The sequence below is a fragment of the Dipteris shenzhenensis genome, chromosome 18 (assembly GCF_047967505.1).
Source record: "Dipteris shenzhenensis isolate YYH24624 ecotype China chromosome 18, Dip_SZ_1.0, whole genome shotgun sequence".
Lineage (NCBI taxonomy): Eukaryota > Viridiplantae > Streptophyta > Polypodiopsida > Gleicheniales > Dipteridaceae > Dipteris > Dipteris shenzhenensis.
The window spans coordinates 29,551,727-29,570,152 of record NC_141613.1 but is presented as its reverse complement, the minus strand read 5'-3'; the positions used below and the strand labels follow the sequence as shown (position 1 = coordinate 29,570,152).

Here is an 18,426-nt window from a genome sequence, read left to right as displayed (position 1 = left end):
AGGGTGAGGTTGCCTTGTCCTTGCACATGTTGCAAGTGAGAGGTTCAACATCCATGCCATATTATCATATGACATGTGAAAGCATATGAGGATTGCTAGAAGTACCCCCGCTGGTTGTTGGTGGCACTAGTGGATCATCAGTCAGTCAATGGTATTTGAGTTTAGGATCACACTAACTGTGTATTTACACAAAACCATTATTTTGGATGAGGAGGGAAACGAGGGACCACATGCCCCTATACTCTTGGATCTTGAGGATAGACTCCCTAATATGCTAGATGACGACAAGGGTATGGTGGACATGATGGATTCTATTTTTAAAGGCATGCCATCACATATGCATGTGACGTCCGAGATCGTGGTGCGGGAGTTGCAATCAACATTCTTGTATGTTGGTGCTCGAATGTCAAAACTACGGGCTTGCCTCTCGATCTTAAATTTGTAAGAAAAGTATGATTGGTCAGACACAAGTTTCTTGGCCTTAATGAGGTAGCACATATCGATTGATGTTTGGATCTTAATTTCTTTAACAGTTACTAGTATCTCGTTCTTGAAGTTTCTTGCATATGTTATACGTATTACATTGTTCCCTACCCCAAATGCCATGCTTGCATTGAGAGACTAAGTAAAAAAGATGTTGTCAATGGTTGGGATGGATTATGACACCATCCATGCTTGTCCTAATGATTGTATTAACTTTCATCATGGGCATGAGGATTTGGTTAGTTGTCCAAAGTGTGGGGAACAACATTATAGACAAGACTTGCAAGGTGAGAAGATCCCAGTAAAGGCATTGAGTCACTTTCTCATCATCACCAGAATACAACACATGTTCAAATGCAAGTCCATAGCAAAGTTGATGACATGGCATGCTACATGGCGGTCCACTAATGACACTTTGAGGATTCTTGTAGATTGTGCTACTTGGAAGCGTATAAAAAAACATGTGGCTAGACTTTGTGAGGGAGCCACACAACTTATATCTCGGGTTTACAATGGAAGGCATGAACCGTCTCGAATTATGCTTGATGTCTTAGTCAACATGGCCCATAGTCTTGGTGAATTACAATAGCCCACCATGGATAACAATAAAGAAGGGACACCTCACCTACTTGTGCCATGGAAGTATAAGGCGCATAATGTGGATGTGTACATGGTACCTTTGATAGAGGAGCTCTAGGCCCTAAGAAGGGGTATATACATGTCTTTGATGTTTCTAGAGCTCCAAGGCATATCGAAGGAATTTCCATCATGGTGGGGGAGTTTTGATGTGGACCATGCATGACTTTCTCGGATATAGGACTTGTGCTCAAGTACGTGCTTGTAGGTCTGGGCATGCCTACTGATATTTACATGCTTTTTATGCATGCATATAGGACTTGCAATAAGTGGGTACCATGCTTGTCCTACTTGTGGTGGTGGTGTGAATGAGCTTGCACGACACTCCAGACATATGAGAAAAATGGTTTATGAAGGTCATGCTTGATATCTTTTGCTTAACCATCCTGTGCGTGAAGGTCAACTTGATCCACTACCACCATCTTTGAAGGCAAATGATTGGATTATCCTTTGGAGGGAGAATGGAGAGGAGCCTCCTCATGGTATCAAGAGGCTATCAATATTTCACGAGCTTCGACCACATTGGGGTAAATTGCAAATCATTTATCTCTTGGATTCAATGCATACCTTCAAGAATGTGGGGGCTTCAATTTGGGCACACTTGGTTGGTGACAAAGACACAAAAGGAGTGCAAGAAGACTTGCGAGCCATGGAGAGGATGCCTGAGTTGTGGCCCCAAATGCATGGTCCAAAAGTGGTTCTCCCAAAAGAACCATGGATCCTCTCCAAGAGAGAGGCGGCGATGGCCAAGTGATATTGCCTCCTTTCGGACACCGATGGGACACGTGTTGCATGAAAGGATAATTTTCAAAGGATAATAAGCTTAGTGGCCTCAAGTCCCATGATTGGCATAAGTTCTTATAGGTATTCTACATGCTTGAACGATTACTAGAACTATGATTGTCCTCATGCTTAGTATAGCTATAATTGTGATGCATTGTTATAATTCTTTTGTTGCTTGCCAGATAGATTATCATCCCAATTACAATGAAAGGATGCTTATCAGAAGACATCAGAACAACTATCTACAAGATCAAAGGCATTGTGAGGTTATATATATGCTTACTATAATATCACCTTGAATATATTTCAACAAAAATTGAATGATCAATAGAAGATTGTGAATCTTACATGGGCGCATGAAATAGGTAGATATCTCAAAAAGAGATATCCATATCAAGCATCAAGAAGGATGGGGTGGACTCCATCAAAGTTTTGTGCTTGCTTGAGATGCACTTTTCGTTAAGCATTATGATGACTCAGGTGCACTTGCTTGTATGCATAGAATGAGGTTGCCATTATAGGAACCATTCATAGTCATTGGATGTTTTCTCTTCACTGGTTTATAAAAACTTTGAAGGGATCTGTAAGGCAAACAACAAGACTTGAAGCAAACATGGAATAGGGCTACCTTGTGCAAGAGTCAATAGTACATATCACAGAGTTTCTTGCATCCATGGATCTTGATATGCCACACACTTGGCATAACCGAGACGATGATCGTATTGTTACTGAGGTCGTCGAAGAAAAAGGGATTGGAAAAAAGATGAGTGAAGAAAAAAGGGAGAAATTCAACAAGTTTTGTATCCTCAATAGCAATGACATGCAACTAGTGGATTGAGAGATATGAAGCAGCCAAGGCAGAAAGAGTAAATGCAGGGCAAGATTTAGAGTCATGCATAGGCAAACGCTACCATATCCATGATATCTTACACTTCTCCTCAAAGACATGTCAATGGATTGTGTACAAGTGGCTCTTTGTAAAGCCGAAGATGATGGGGGGATAGTAACCGAGCGAGAGTGTTTGCACAAGAGAGCGAGATGATGGGGGGATAGTAAGCTTCTAACCTTTTGAATCAATTAATTTATTCATGGTCACAATCGCTTTAATAGAATGCATCCTCATTGTTTTAATGATTCCTTTTTGTAGTACAAAAAGTATAGTGCATTATGATCATATGGATGCCATTTTTGTGTGGACATTAGGGGAGAAATGGGCTCTGCAAAGGCCCCCCAATTAGTGTTTCCTAATTTCAAGGGATTAGTAAGGGATTTATGGAGTCCCAGGCATATGATAAGCCAAGAACTATGATTGGTACGGGGCTCTTGAATGATGCACAGGAGGTTGTGCGTAGTTTTAGTTATCCCCATGTTCAATGTCAGTTTGAGTTTTTCCTTGCATCTGATTTCGCCGCTCCTAGCCCCATAGCATTTGACTGTGAGTTGGCAATGCAGAAATCATTTGCGAACATATTTCATTTAATGGTACTCAAGGTACAAAGTCTCGGAATCTTCATGGCCTTCATTAGCTTGTATATTGGGTTTAGGATCATTCTGATAACCTATTGTGGGAGTCTGTCCTGTGAAGGAGTCTCCTAGAAGGGGTGGGCATCTTTCCTCCTTTCCCTTCGGATATCTATGCTCGTATAGTGCTCCGTTTTAAGCCTTGACCACTAGGCCACCAAGCCAATGGCGACACTTCCCCCTATCACATGAAATATAAAATAGCCCCATTTCTTCATTTGGTGAATCCTTGAGCATAAATGCAAGGCAAAACCATGTACAGTCTTCTAAAACCACCTTGTCCTCCTTTTATGATACCTACACGTAGGATTGTATTAGGGAAACTAATCTTTTGCTAATCTATTCACAATGAGGTCCTTTTGAGGCCCCAAAGAGAGTCACATATGATTGTGGAGTCATGGCCAACTTCATACAAGATAGCCGAGCCAGTGCTTCTGATACTTATCTTGTCTCCTCACAATGAGATTATTGTGGGACCATACACAAAATTTATGAAGATGATTTAGTATTTTCATTCTTGAGGTAAAATGGTTTAGAACTATCTATAACAGGAAAGATAGTAGTGGTTTTGTTGCCATAGCCTCCACCAAATTGTGGACCGATGAAAATGATACTTTTGCTCTTCCCGAGCATTTTGTGAGCAGGTATGTACTCATGAATTTATTAGGCTAGTGCACTTTATTTTAAAGAATTGATACATGTTCATATATAATTAAGCATCCATTAATATAAAATTGATGGCATTTAATTTGCATCTTGAACATAGGTGGTCTTCCATCCAGATTGTTCTGATCCATGATGGTGATATGTGATCCAAGTTGCTCCTTGAAGTAAACATAAAACTTTTGAAGATGGGGATGTGGATACAGAGATGCTAACAATGGATCCAATTGGTCCCAATGGATCAAGTCAAAGACAAAGCCGTTGATGTAAATCCTACTGCTTGATTCTTTTCCCATCGACAAGGCTTTTTATCTTTGCCTCTTTCACTCTTATAGTGGCATTATGTACATTTGTATATTGAATTCGCCATGAAAACATGACTATTTTGATCTCAAACTTGGTGTAGATACTCTTATATGTTTTACGTTTCAATAGATGACTTGCATTAAACATTATTTCGGGTCTTATTGCAAACAACGTTCTGTAATTCTATTGGTATAATTTTTAAAACCAGTATCGGTATATACCAACAATACTAGTTAGTGTCGCTCTAAAAAAAATTGGAATGCAAACTAGAAATGAAAATACCAATGCATATAGACCCTAAATACTAAAACAATGGACTCCAACTTTTAGGATAACAAAAGAGATTCAAATAGAACCATCAAAATCAAGCAGAGAACAATTTCCATTCCACCTATAGCAGTAAGAATTATCCATGGAGCACAAGGTTTGACAATCGCATGTCAAGAAAATTGAAAATTTGTACTTAATGTTGGAACCTTTAGAAATGAAAAACCTCCATGTCGAGAATGATGTTAGCAATGAGATGACAAGGCTTAACGTTGAAGCTCTATGGAAAATAATAGTAGAATTAACACTATAAAAAAAAGGAACTTTCACATCCCTCATTCAATCGCTCAATACAAGGTCACCACCCAAATACGCAATAGATATTCAACAGACTAAACATCTCATGGATTCCACTATTATTTGCCTACAAGAAATTGGATCAAAAAACCCACACCAATATATCTCATAAGAGTTTAACGTATAAAAAATTACTCGCACTCTAGAACATGCACATTGCAAACTTATTGCCAAAACCATTGCAATAAACAACATTAGTAAATACGTACAACAAGGAATAGAAATCACAAGCATCAGCTTAACTATAAAGGATGTTAACTTTACAATTTTAAACATATATAGATCTCCGAGAGACCTCCATTTATAAGATACAATATATTATACCTTCAACATATACTCATAGATCAAGTTTCTACGAATTCTCCAACAATTTTACCAGGTGACTTCAACATAGACATGTGTAAAATAACAGTGAAATCTACAAACCATCAAAGCATGATGCACCTATTTAACCTCACAGTAAGTTCGTAGAGTTGACCACTATTTACGGTTCTCAATTAGACCACAATGGACTAACCATTTCAGCAACAACATCCAATCCGGCACCTCATTTGCTTATTGGACAAATCACTCCATAGCATATAATTAGACATAGCCTACCCCCTTATCTGAACTCTAAATCGAAGAATATGACCATAGTGAGAACATTAAATGATGTAGGGCCTTTGTGGGTTCCCCACCTTGTTTTCCCAACAAGTGATCTCTTGAGGTGAATGGTTTTGTGAGGAATACCACATTTTGATAAAGCATTATAATATTGATAATGAGGAATTAGTCTTCCCATAAAGACCCTTTGCCATAGTCCATAAGCTTTAGATTATTTTAAGTGACCGCGAATCTAGGAGCTGAGGTTTTGAGGGTGATTATACATGGCCTTTAAGGTTGTGGGGTATTCAGATGCCTCTCCTTTTATCGCAGTTGCCTGCGTGTATTAGTAAAATGTAAAGTAATGTGGCCAATTTGCAGAATATCTGACAGCCAGAAAGAAGGCCGTGGTCCGTGGAACTATAAAATCTTTGAGAGCGAAATGCTACTTAATGACCATCAACGAAATGCAGGTGCAGCCCACCGACTCTTGCATTGAAACGGATTCGACAACAATTGGAATTCATGACCAAGCTCTGATCATAATAGAATGCATGACTCACCGGTAGCGTACGGAAAAGAGCTTGTGAAAAGCTGGTCCACTCCACGTGCTGTGCTTTCCCTAAGAAGCAAAAATCGGCGAAGACAGGCATGAAGGATGATTCTTCGAAGTCCAGAAAATCACATTGACGCTATGCACAGTCAGAGCATGCCTTCAGGCTTCCACTGCCACCATAGTGTTACGTCTCACATCATACGTGGATGTCTTTGGGCTGGCCGCTGCTGCATCAAGAGTGAACGTATGACCTAACGTCCAGAATCCGGACCCCGGATGACGTGAAATTCACGGCCAATTTCTAACAAGGTTTATCTTCAACTTGGAATTCGGCAACTGGCCTGATCGTTACAAATCAGCTACCGAACGCGATCCGGGAACGCAATCAACTCATGACTCTAAGACACAAGAATACCCGGTTTTCTCATGCTGTTTTTCCTCTTAGTGGCGCCCTCTAAGTCTTAATTATCTCGTCTTTTTTACGTCCTTTAGACTTCAGAGAACTCGGGCCATTCAGATAATTAATGAGCCGTCAGCACTCCCAGCTTGGCGAGCATGTTCCTCACAATGACCAGGGAGCAGGATTCTGTCTCCGACACCAATATATCTGGACAGACTGGACTCCTCGAAGAATTGAGCACATGTTGTTTGACAATAGTATCCTCATGTCAATCCCGTATTTCACAGCCTCATACGTAAATGAAAGTTCCATCTGCCAAATTGCCAACTTCCCGTTGTATGTGCGTACTTCATCAAGCCCACCCTCGTTTGCGCATCACGCTGAATCTCACCTGCTTCTTGGTGCGTCCGAAAACTGAGCGAGCCAGTAGTAATCTCTTTCTATATAACTTGGGACCGTTGAGTCGTTAAGTTATTTCGTTTCGAAAGGTGTCTCCCTTTAACTTGAATCCAAAGAAGTTCTATGGCGGCCCTGCAGTCTGCTATTGTCAACAAGCCTCATGCTTTGATCGTGTCTATTCCAGCTCATAGCCATATCTATCCGATGTTACAACTTGGCTTCAACTTACTGTCTTCAGGCTTTGTCATAACTTTTGCTTCTCCGGAGCGTATCCACTCGCATATGATGAAGGCTGGTACAGACCGTTTATGTCAACATGGCTATGAAAGTGATGACTTCCGGATCATCAGGATAGCAGATGGACTTCCTGTCTATACGAAGAATGAGAGACCTTCGCCTGCGAAGTTCCGGCAAGCAATTGTGAAGATCGAAGCTGCTGTAGAGGATATCATGGAAAAATCAAGGAGCACAAGATCGCCCGTGAGCTGCATCATTGCTAATATATTCTTGTTTGGGATGCACGACGTAGCTAGGAGGTTTGGAGTACCGAAGGTCGATTTCTTTCCTTCAGCAGCGACGGTGTTCGCGATCGATAAGCACATAACTTCTAGGATATCGAACGGCATATTTCCTGTTGATGGTAAGATATTTGTGTTACACGGCGAATTAACTGGAAACAGTTCATACTGGGACAAATCTGTAAGATAGTAAGATTTGTATTTCATAGAAATGGTTATGAGATGACAAGGTAAAAACTAGTCTCTTTCATTCTGTTCAATTTAGTATAGGATTTTACGGGATTGATAAGTATGGTACTGTTGCAGAAAAGGACGGGCTGATCACCGGCATTCCTGGGCTTCCGCCACTCCGCAGGAGCGACATAGCCAAGGAGCTTTGGATCAACGACCTGTCGGACGCAATGTACCAGATACTGTTTCGGCCGTTCGAGAGGATCAAAGAGTCGCAGTTTATAGTGGTGAACACGATCTACGAGCTGGAGAGCGAGGTGATAGATGCGCTGAGGGAGGACGGAGTGCCCATATATGCACTGGGGCCACTGATACCGACGAAAAGTCTGATGAAGAAGGAGGAGGAGCTGGAGGAGGTGGTGGAGGAGGAGGAGGTCGAGGAGGAGGGGAGGGTGAGTAAGGAGAGGAGGAGGAGGAGGAAGAGGGAGGAGGAGGGGGAGGAGTGCGTGAGGTGGTTGAGGGAGCAAGGGGAGGGGACGGTGGTGTATGTGTCGTTTGGGAGCTTTGTGGTGTTGGGGAGGGAGGAAGCGAGGGGGGTGGCGGAGGGGCTGGAGGAGAGCGGGGCAGCGTTTTTGTGGGTGGTAGCGACGGAGGAAGGAGGGGAGTTAGAAGGGTTCATGGAGGGGTTTAAGCAGAGGACCAAGGGAAGAGGAAGGGTGGTGGGATGGGCGCCGCAAGTGAGGGTGTTGGCGGAGGCGGCGGTGGGGGCGTTTTTGAGCCACTGTGGCTGGAATTCCGCCCTGGAAGCGGTGGCGCTAGGGGTGCCTATTATCGGCTGGCCTGTGGAACAAGAGCAAGCCACCAATTTCCGCCTCCTAGTACACCACTGGAGGGTCGCCGTGGCCCTTCCTTCGCTTCTCCGCCACCACGTTTGCTCCACCATCTCCTTTGCCTTGCGGTCACCCGACCTCCGCTCGCGCTCCCACGCCCTCTCCCACGCCGCCCAGGCCGCCGCCTCGCCTCCCATGGGCTCCTCCGCCGCTGCCTTCTCTTCTTTTGTCTCCGCCCTCCGTCGCGCCCACGCCGCCTTATTATAAATGCCCCGCCTGCGTTCTCCCATGCAATGCGTACACCCGCTCCGTTGTACTTCAAAAGACTTCAATTCACTCTCGCACACTCTCTCACGTATATGCATCCCTTTCTAGGACTACCTTCCTAATTTGGTGCAAATTTCGAGAGCGGAATCTCACTCTCTCTCTTTCTCCATGTGTGTTCGATGAACTTCGATCCTTAGCCTTTCTCGATGAACGAAAAGTCTGCGCGCTCTCTCTCTTTATACATGTGTATGTATGTATGTATGTGTATATATATATATATATATATATATATATATGTGCATGTGTGTGAATGCATGTGAATGAGTGAGCGCACTCACACATGTGTGTTGTGAGTGTGTGCACACATGCGCACACACAAAAGCACATTTTTTCTTGAGTTTGTATGTGCATGCACATGTGCATGTGTGTCAAGGGTGGGTTGGGGGGGGTGTGTGTGTTTGTGTATGAGAGAGAGAGAGAGAGAAAGAGAGAGAGAGAGAGAGAGAACTTAACAATTTGTTAACTTTCCAACCTTGCACAACTATTAATATCTTAAAAACGCCATAGATAAAAAGATATTATAATATGGTTATGAGTGCAAAAACTTAAAAGAAAGTAAACAAGATTCATCATTCCCTAATTAAAGGTATATGGTTAATAAAGCCAAAACTTTAAGTAAACATCATTCATTGTTGGACCTTATTTTGTATAATTCACATGTTCAAATAAATTAACAAAGATCTTTTAAATTAACTTTAATAGGACAAGTATATTGTTAATGAAGATATGTTCAAATAAATGAACAAAGATCTTTAACTTTAATAGGACAAGTATATTGTTGATGAAGATTCATCTATTATAAAAGTTGAAGTATGTAACTCTACAAGACAATTCCACATCAATTATAAATCCATGTCCCTCTTTGCTCTCAAATAAGAATGCTTATGTTAAATTGTGCTTTCATGCCCTTTCAAGTAGGCACTTAGGAAGAATCCCCATATAGTTCTCCTTATGCTCATTTCATTCCTTCTTCATTTCAAGCCTAGTCCTCATCTCGTCTCGATCATCTTGATATCCTTTTACCTCGTAGTAGCTTCATAGAGAATGGGTTTGCAAAGTCAGAAACAAAATAGGTGATATGAATAGGAAACATGTTGCCCATCAAGTTGTAGAGCAAGAGCGAAAGAAAACATCTTGTGAGCGAAAGTGAGAGTGAAGAGCACAATCTTGATGATGCCAATCCTCCCCCTCCTACTCCACCGCCTCCTCCTCCTATAGGGACTTTCCATAACCTAGCCCGTGGGCCTTCCTCCTCCCCTTCCTTTCCCTCCTCCAGCCTACTTCAAAGACCCAAACTTTCAAACCATAAAACTTTGTTCTAAAACACTAATCCTTGCTGTAACCCTAAATTCTAAATCCTAAACCTTAGACCCTAGGCCCTAAACCCTCAACCCTAGATTGCAAGGTGATCCTAAACCATAAGTCAAAGTGTTAGATTGGCATGATAATTTGATTTGATTAACTTTCACATGCTTGCAAAGTTTCATGTGTGCTGGATATCGTTTTTGTGGGTGGGCATGAATCTTTTTTTATTTTTGCCATGTGCGGTGCATAAATGCAAGGAAATACACATGGGTGAGATCTCGGTGGGATTAACCATATGTTGAGGTGTCGGAAGGATATGCTAATTTGCACAAGATTTAATTTGAGCAATTTTCACGCGCTTGTAAAGTTTCATATGGATCGATATCGTTTATGTGGGTGGGTATTGTATTTTGTTATTTTTTTCCCATGCATGATGATGTGTAGTATAAAACTAAGGCAAAGGTATTTGTATAGCAAAAAAATCTAATTGTTTGAAACATTGTAAAAAAGTGATGTAAACAAGGACTAATGGAATTACAAAATTACAAACCATAAGAATTGAAAGGAGTAGCTGTGTGAATTAGAGTCACTCCCATGTGCAATATCCATCCTTGCTACATTATTGAGAATTCACAATACAATGACAATATGAATCCTCAATAGAATGAAAATGTGAATAAATTGAGAATTTCAATCCTCAACACAATGAAAAAGTGTACATGAGATCCAAATCTCATTTTCAACAACTTATTCATAATGATGACCATGTGGTCCTATGAAGATATCATCTCTTATTATATTGATGAGGTTGATCATATTCAAAGATGCTATTGCTTAGGATTATAGCTTGTACAAATTTAATAGGTCCACGGGGATGACCTTATACTTTATGGCTACTAAGATTCAAGTTGCGATGGTTTTGCCGATAATCTTATGTCTAGAATGGGATATTGTTTGCACTCAAGGAAATTACATTACACTTCATGGCTACTAAGATTTGGACTAGGAGTACATAGTGATGATGCTACTCATATATCTACAATGCGATATTGTTTGTCATTGGGACCCACATTTCATAGCCTAGTGAAAATCTACCTACAATTTATTTCTCATCTAGTGAGATAACTAGAGTAGTGTGTATAGCCACTATACACACAATTTTTCGTATCATAGCCGACATATTGAGGGCATATCATGGTTTACACATGACTTTGGCAATCCATGATCATAAAATAATAACTCTTTTATACAAGTAGTCAAAGTACCATTGGCATTTCAAACACTGTGATTCTTCATGCAATAACAAATCACATTGAGGTGCATACGTTTGTGAGAGGTTGCATTGAACTCATGTATTGTCCAATTGAAATAATTTGGTTGATACCTTCACCAATTAGTTTTGTAAAGAGAATTTTACTCCGTTATGGATTATTTGGGATTGTAGGATACCACAAATTGTCAAAGGGAGTGGTGAAGTAAAATCTTGTTTTTTCACACTCTCATTGAAGGGAAATTATTCTACCTATCATAACCATAGGACAAAAAGTGGACACCTGGTAGCTTGGAGGAGAGGAGAAGGACATGTGTCCACGGCTTGGCATTAGATTGCAGTTACAATGTTTGGCAGAGTTACAACATTTGGATCCTCTAATGTCGCCTTGCAAATTTATGATCTTGCCTAATTAACTTGGGCCTGCATCATGCGAAGCAATGTTGTATCTATTGAATTACAAATTTGTAGCACTCAATTTGGATAGAGGGAAGACAAGTGCAAAATTGTGAAATCAAAAGAGAAGCTAGTGTATGTGCACATAATTATGTGATAGAGGTCGATCGATGTCAGCATTAGAGAAGAGTTTCAAGCTTCTGGATGGGCAAATGATCATGGTAGGAGCATAATGCCTAGAGGTTCTGTTCAAGCTGGCCTTAATAGGTAGGAAAGGAGCAAGAATGAAGGTAAAGGTGGTTGCTCCCCTTAAGAGGAAAATAAAACGTCTGGATCCAAAGCTCCATTCTTGCTTCTTTGAGCACCTTCTAGGAGCTAAACATCGATGATGTTATTGATTGTTTTGCAGTTTAGAACTTCCATTGTTCCTTTGTCACAATTGGAGATACCCCATATTTCTAGCCATTTTATGCAACAATTTCTATGCACAAAAGCAATCCGAGCGATTTACAAATTGAGTTACCAACTCCTCTCCTATTAGTCACAACAACACAAAGCAACTATAGACGCGCTTGGTAGACGCGCAAAATAGCGGGCGCGTCTATAAGCGTTGCTTTAGTAGAGGAATTACGGGCGCGTCTAAATGCGCGTCTAAAAGCTCGTCTATTTGCACGTAAATTACCGCGTCTACGTGCGCGTCTAACCTGAGAAAATACGGGCCCGTCTAACATCGCGTTTATTAGCGCGTTTATTTGTGTGTGTATTAGCGTGTTTATTTGCGTGTTTAGATGCGTAGGTAGACGCAAACCAGAGAATACAGAAAGTGAGATTTTGGTGTACATCATTGCTTTCCAAACATTGCCCATGATTACCAAAGCACATAATTTTTTGCAAGCCCACATATACAAGAATTAACTAAGATGAGGAGAATGAGACAATATGTAAAATAGTTTTGCCAATATCAATTATGGGGCTACGGTTCAATCTCATCCTCAATGAGATCAACCCTTGCCAAACTATCTACTTCAAAATCCAAACAAGTGTTTAGATCTACAAATACATTCAACCCACTACTACTTGTGCGACTCATGTGCTCATCGAAATCAGCATCTTGAATGGTAGGCTCGTCCTCACGGGTAATGGCCTCAATATCTGTATCTCCTATCTCATGATCATCCTCCTCTCTCATATCATGGTCATCATCACATCCATGGCCATGATCATCCTCCATACGCTCCATATTAGTAAATGTACTATACATCACTTTGGAACGTGGCATAATAGGTATGACATGCCACCATCTATTATTATTCACCATTGGTTGATAGACAACCTAATTCAAACACAAATACAATCATGTTACTTTTCTTGCATCAAATATTTAAAAGCGAGTATTTTTATATGTGTGCACAGTACCTGTTCACATTGTTGCGGTAGTACTAGTGTGTCCTTCCTACTTTGCCAAAACTTTGTGGAGTCAATAGTTACAAAGCCACTTGCATGGCATTTGATTGTTGCATTAGGGCCTCTTTTCACCACCACTTTACATCCAAAACATACACAAAGAAGCGTCGAAATTCAAGCATAATAATATCTTGGATTATGCCACCATAGAAACAATTGAGTGCAGTCCACCTCATGCATGTCTTGCTACACAGTGTCTAAATGTCTACCACCGAGGCCATTCTTAGTTTGATGTATATGACTATTAGTTTGGATTGATCAGGTGATCATGCCAATTTAAATAGTCCTGTAAGGCTTACCAAATATGATTGTTTGGATGAAGAAGTCGAAGGCAGTGAACCTTGGATCAACTGTCTAACATCGACTCTATCATCATAGTAGTAAACCCTCAAGGAAAGATGAGCGGAAGCTTCAATCAAACACTGATGTTGAGAGAAGCCAAGGTTTCTTAATCACATGTTTCATCCAAGTGAATCCCATTGGGTACAAGGACAATCATCCTCGAGGATGCATTTCACTAGAACATTTTCTATTGATTTTAAAGAGAACTCCATTTTGAGTCTTAGTCCTTAGAGCCAAGATTTTTGAAACTTTTCTATTGTATATCTTGGAAACAAAAACTCTTGAGATGAAGAGATGTAAGGTTGTACAATGGTGTTCTCAAAACATGAGGGAGTTCATACATATTACAAAATATTTCAAGGATTTTTTTCTACTGCACTCCCACACTGTACACGTGGCTTACCATGGGTTCCAAGCTCGTGATAATGTGAGTGTGAACCATAGATGAAGAGGTTACTAAATGTTAAGAAGCCTTATCCAATAGGTGTGTGAGTGTGAGCTTGTGAGATTTATGTTTCTAAGCTTTTTATTGTTGCTATGTCATTTTGTATCTTCTCTCTATAGTTTGATTTGGTGTGCTTCCACACTCTTATATATAGCAAGTATATAGCCTTCATAACTTATCACATTGAGAACACTATTGCATAATAAGTGAGAACTATTGTGTGTGATCCACTTACAATCCCTCAAAATAGTACTAAATTTTAACTAAAATTTAAAATCAAATGAAATTTAAATATCTAGAAAGTAACATGATAGCTTGATATATAATATTTTTATCATGTAATTTTAGACATCCTAATACCAAAAAAAGTATTGGTTTTTTAATATTTTTAAATAATTCTAAAATCCTTTTTTATATGAATTTTTATAAGGTGCACTTTGTGAATATGCATAGTTATCAATTTGAATTTCAATAAGATGCAATTTGTGATGCATTTTTATTTATTTTCAGATTAATATTTATGATGGTGGTAAGATTCTTTGCTTCCCCTTACTTATTTATGACTTTGGGTAGATGGTAAGATTCTTTGCATGGAAGGACACTTAAATTAATATAAAATGTGAGTAATCAAAGGTAGACTTTCTTAAAATGAGAAGGACTAAATGTTTTCAAGTTGGGCTTCATTGAATTTATAGTCCACTTGTTTAATCTATTTTTCCTACTACAGATGAAGGCAAGAAATATTTGAGTATCTTAATTTCTTTTAGCTTTTTAAAATGTTTCAATTAATGAAATATATCAAACATAATCTTTCATATACTACACAGTATTGGTTGGTTTCTAATGCATATTTTGACAAAAAATACATTGGAATTTTTTTTAATGGGAAAAATGTCATATCAATATGGCCATTGGTATGGTTGTCAAAGATAGAGTGTCAATATTGGCATTGGGTCTTGATAGAACCCAATAATATTTTACAACAAACACCGTATTCATTAATTTTGGATTGGTGCACTCTCCAAATTCATTTCTATAGTTAAAATTGGATGGAAAAAATCAAATTTTGAAAAAAATATTAAAACAAAAAATAAAAGTTTTTTGAAGCTTCAAAAAATTAAAATTATGAAATTTAATGTAACATTATATCCAAAGTAGAGTTACATCACAAGCACTGATAAAATCTCAAGTAAATTTTGTAATGGTATTAAAAACACCGTGTAGGAGGAAAAAAAGTCCATGGAAAAACTATTCTTCTTCATTATAGTTACTGGAAGATATGTATATTGGTGCTCTCTATCTCAGTAGCAACTGAGTCTTTTATTTCACACATCTCTTCATGAGTAATAAAATCACAATTATCATTCATGAAGGATACTCCAATGGGTCCAAGACTATGTAAGAGGAAATCGCATCCAATGGATGAAATATCCAAGAAAAGTGGTCACTGGAAGCGTCCAATGAGAGCTTGTAGAAGTGTTTCAGAACTCATGTCTATCCATGATGAACACTATGGTGCTATGGGTAAAGTGTTAACAAAAAAAATGTTGGAGTCTATTATACAACATCCAAAATTCAAAAGTCTAAAATCAGAGATAACATCTGAGTCAATGAACAAAGCTGTGAAGAATTTCAATGCAACTAGTGCACAAGGAGGGATAAGTACAAATGGCATATCGGCTCATATTTAAGAGCTTAAAAATAGCATGTCTTTCATGGGAGCAAAAGTTAAAGCCCCACTTCCTAAACTGACTGATGTTGATAAGGCCAGGCATGCACTCAATTTGGGCATACTTGATTTAGTCGGTGAGCCCTGGCATGTGTGTAGTACACCAACTTTGAAAACAAAGGTTGGAGAGTCTAAAGAATTGGAATTGACAGTCAACAATAACTTTGTGATGGATGTTCAAAGAGTTCTGCAAGCCATGGTGAAGTTTTATGATATGCGTATGGAGGAATGCAATGGTACTCTGAAGATTGTACTAAAGCTTGATGAAAGTGAGGTGGGCAAAGGTAAAAAATTAGAAAGAGTTAGCGATAATACACGCGCAAATAGACGCGCTATTAGATGTAGTGTTAGATGCACCTGCATTTTCTCAATGTAGATGCACTAATAGGCATCAATACACGTGCAAATAGACGCACTGTTAGATGCGCTATTAGATGCGCCATCCAACTTCTTGATCTCATCATTCAGAGCTGTGTTTTGCATCTGTAAGTGAATTGCATTTATAGTGCTCTCTCTCAATTGAGCATCTAATGTTTGAACCGTTACCTATAATTCGTGATTTTTCTTCTCTATGCCATCATATAGACATTTGAACACTTGTAGCTTGCATAGATGATACCAAATGTTGTTTCCAAGCCTCCAACATTGCGATCCTTTTGTCTCTTTCAATAAGCAAATATTGATATTGGCTGTGAAGGCTACTTGCTCAAAAAGCTGCAATGAATCTGAGATTGTTTCTTGGAAATTTCTTTGTTGGTTCCTTATGACTTGTTCTTCATCTCTAGCAAATCGCCCATAATCAGCACTACAATGAGAAAGATCGGCCAAATATGATCCTATAAAGTTTTTATTTCTTCTCTACTCATGCTTATGTTCTCCATCTCCTCCTTCTCTTGGCTCTTTTGAAGAGCAAACTAATATTTCTCATCTGCTACCTTGAATGATCCTACTTGCCTTTTTCTCCCTGCTCGATGTGCTTTTTGTTCTTAGCAACCCAAGCCAAACCCAAATTTATTCATTGCTCCACTATAGTTACAACTTTGAAAAGTTCCATTGACATGAAAATAACTCAAAGACGAGAGTAGCATAAAGCAAGATGGAAGAAGGTGCAAGACAAGGCAAGATGAAAGAAGGAAGGAAAGACGAAGTGCTTAAGCAAGGAGAAGGCAAGATGGAAGAAGGAAGGAGAGATGAATTGTGCTTAAGCAACGGATACTATTGGAGAATACTAATGAGAGAAGGAAAGATGGTAGAAAGCATGAGAGACAAAGTAATTAAGCAATGGCTAGGGTGGGAAATTACTAATGAGAGGGCAAGATTGTGCTTTGCAATGCAGAGAGAGAAGAAGGTGAGATGGAAGAAGGAACAAGAGTGGTACTGCTGAAAATTTGAGGAGGGTGGGAGAATGGTGTACTCAAAAGTGCTTAAAAATGAGGATAGGAGTATGGCATTGTCGATAGTGTGAAGTGTTGTAGCTTTAAAAGAGCAAGTGAAAGATTTGAAACAAAGTGATTGGGATATGTTCAATATAATTGTTAATTTCTTATCATGAGACATTTAATATAATAGCTAATAAATTAGATTGAAATATTTTACATAAAATGGAAGTTGAGAATATGCAAGGGATAGGGTTGCTATCATTATTATGCTCCTAATTCATTTAGAACATTTAATATCATTAAAAAATAATATCATGACACATTTCATAAAATTCAAGAAGAAGAGCACATGAGAAACACATCATGGGAACATGAAATATTATGGTGTTTACATTGAATGTGTTTTTTCTCAATAAATTTTAGCCACTTTACATTTCTCCCATCTACATTGCTTCTCCTAACGGCTATGATGTTGCGGATGTAGACTGCATCCCCCCTTCCTCCGTTGCAGGTTGTGATGATGTGGGTGTACACTGCATCTCGTCTTCTTCAATTGGAAGTTGTGATGCTGTTGGTGTAGAATGCATCCCCTCTTCCTTTGTTGGAGGCTATGATGCTGTGATTATATACACTCCATCTCCGCTTCTTCCATTGGAGGTTGTGATGCTGTTGGCATAGGGTGCTCCCCAATGGCAGCAATTAGACGGACTAGTTAGACCTAAATGCATGTAGGTTTATCTCCATATATGCTAACATTGAGGGGCGAGGGCTAAGATAAACTATTTGATTGAGGAGCAACATGTAGTTGTAGCACACTCTGCACCCACAACTATGAGAGTCCCTTTGCTCAACTACCCTACAACTTATTAAATCAAATTTTCCTGCCAATTCATCTTCATGTAGATAGCAACTTCCTTGTCGCGGCCTGCACATCATGACATAATGTATAAATGAATGTGTACATTGCATAATAGACATAACGTGGGAGTAATAAACATATTAAGTGTACACTCACACTATCACCGTGCCATGATAGTCTACAAGTGAATTGGCAAAATAACATCTCTTCGTTTCAAGGTAAAAAACTAGCAAACTCCAATGTGACCTATACACTCATTTACAAACAAATTAACAATTATTATTTGACACAATGTTGCCAATGCAATAGTAAAAACAAGTTTGCGATGTTACTTATGCCTCATTATATGCGTCATCATCGTTTAGATTTATAGGTTGTAACCATGCATGAACATCCTCTATGATCTTTTCCTTGTTGCTAAGTAAATGAGATAGG

The 18,426-nt window shown here is 39.3% G+C and overlaps 1 protein-coding gene across 1 annotated transcript; it reads left to right on the top strand.

Annotated features, from left to right (window-relative positions):
• The first annotated feature begins 7,079 nt into the window (after positions 1-7,079).
• On the top strand, positions 7,080-8,742 carry LOC147891074 (UDP-glycosyltransferase 86A1-like). The gene is made up of 3 exons (XM_087389141.1): positions 7,080-7,596; positions 7,781-8,079; positions 8,128-8,742. The coding sequence occupies exons 1-3, from the start codon at positions 7,080-7,082 to the stop codon at positions 8,740-8,742; spliced, it is 1,431 nt and encodes a 476-aa protein (XP_087245267.1).
• The last annotated feature ends 9,684 nt before the right edge of the window (positions 8,743-18,426 follow it).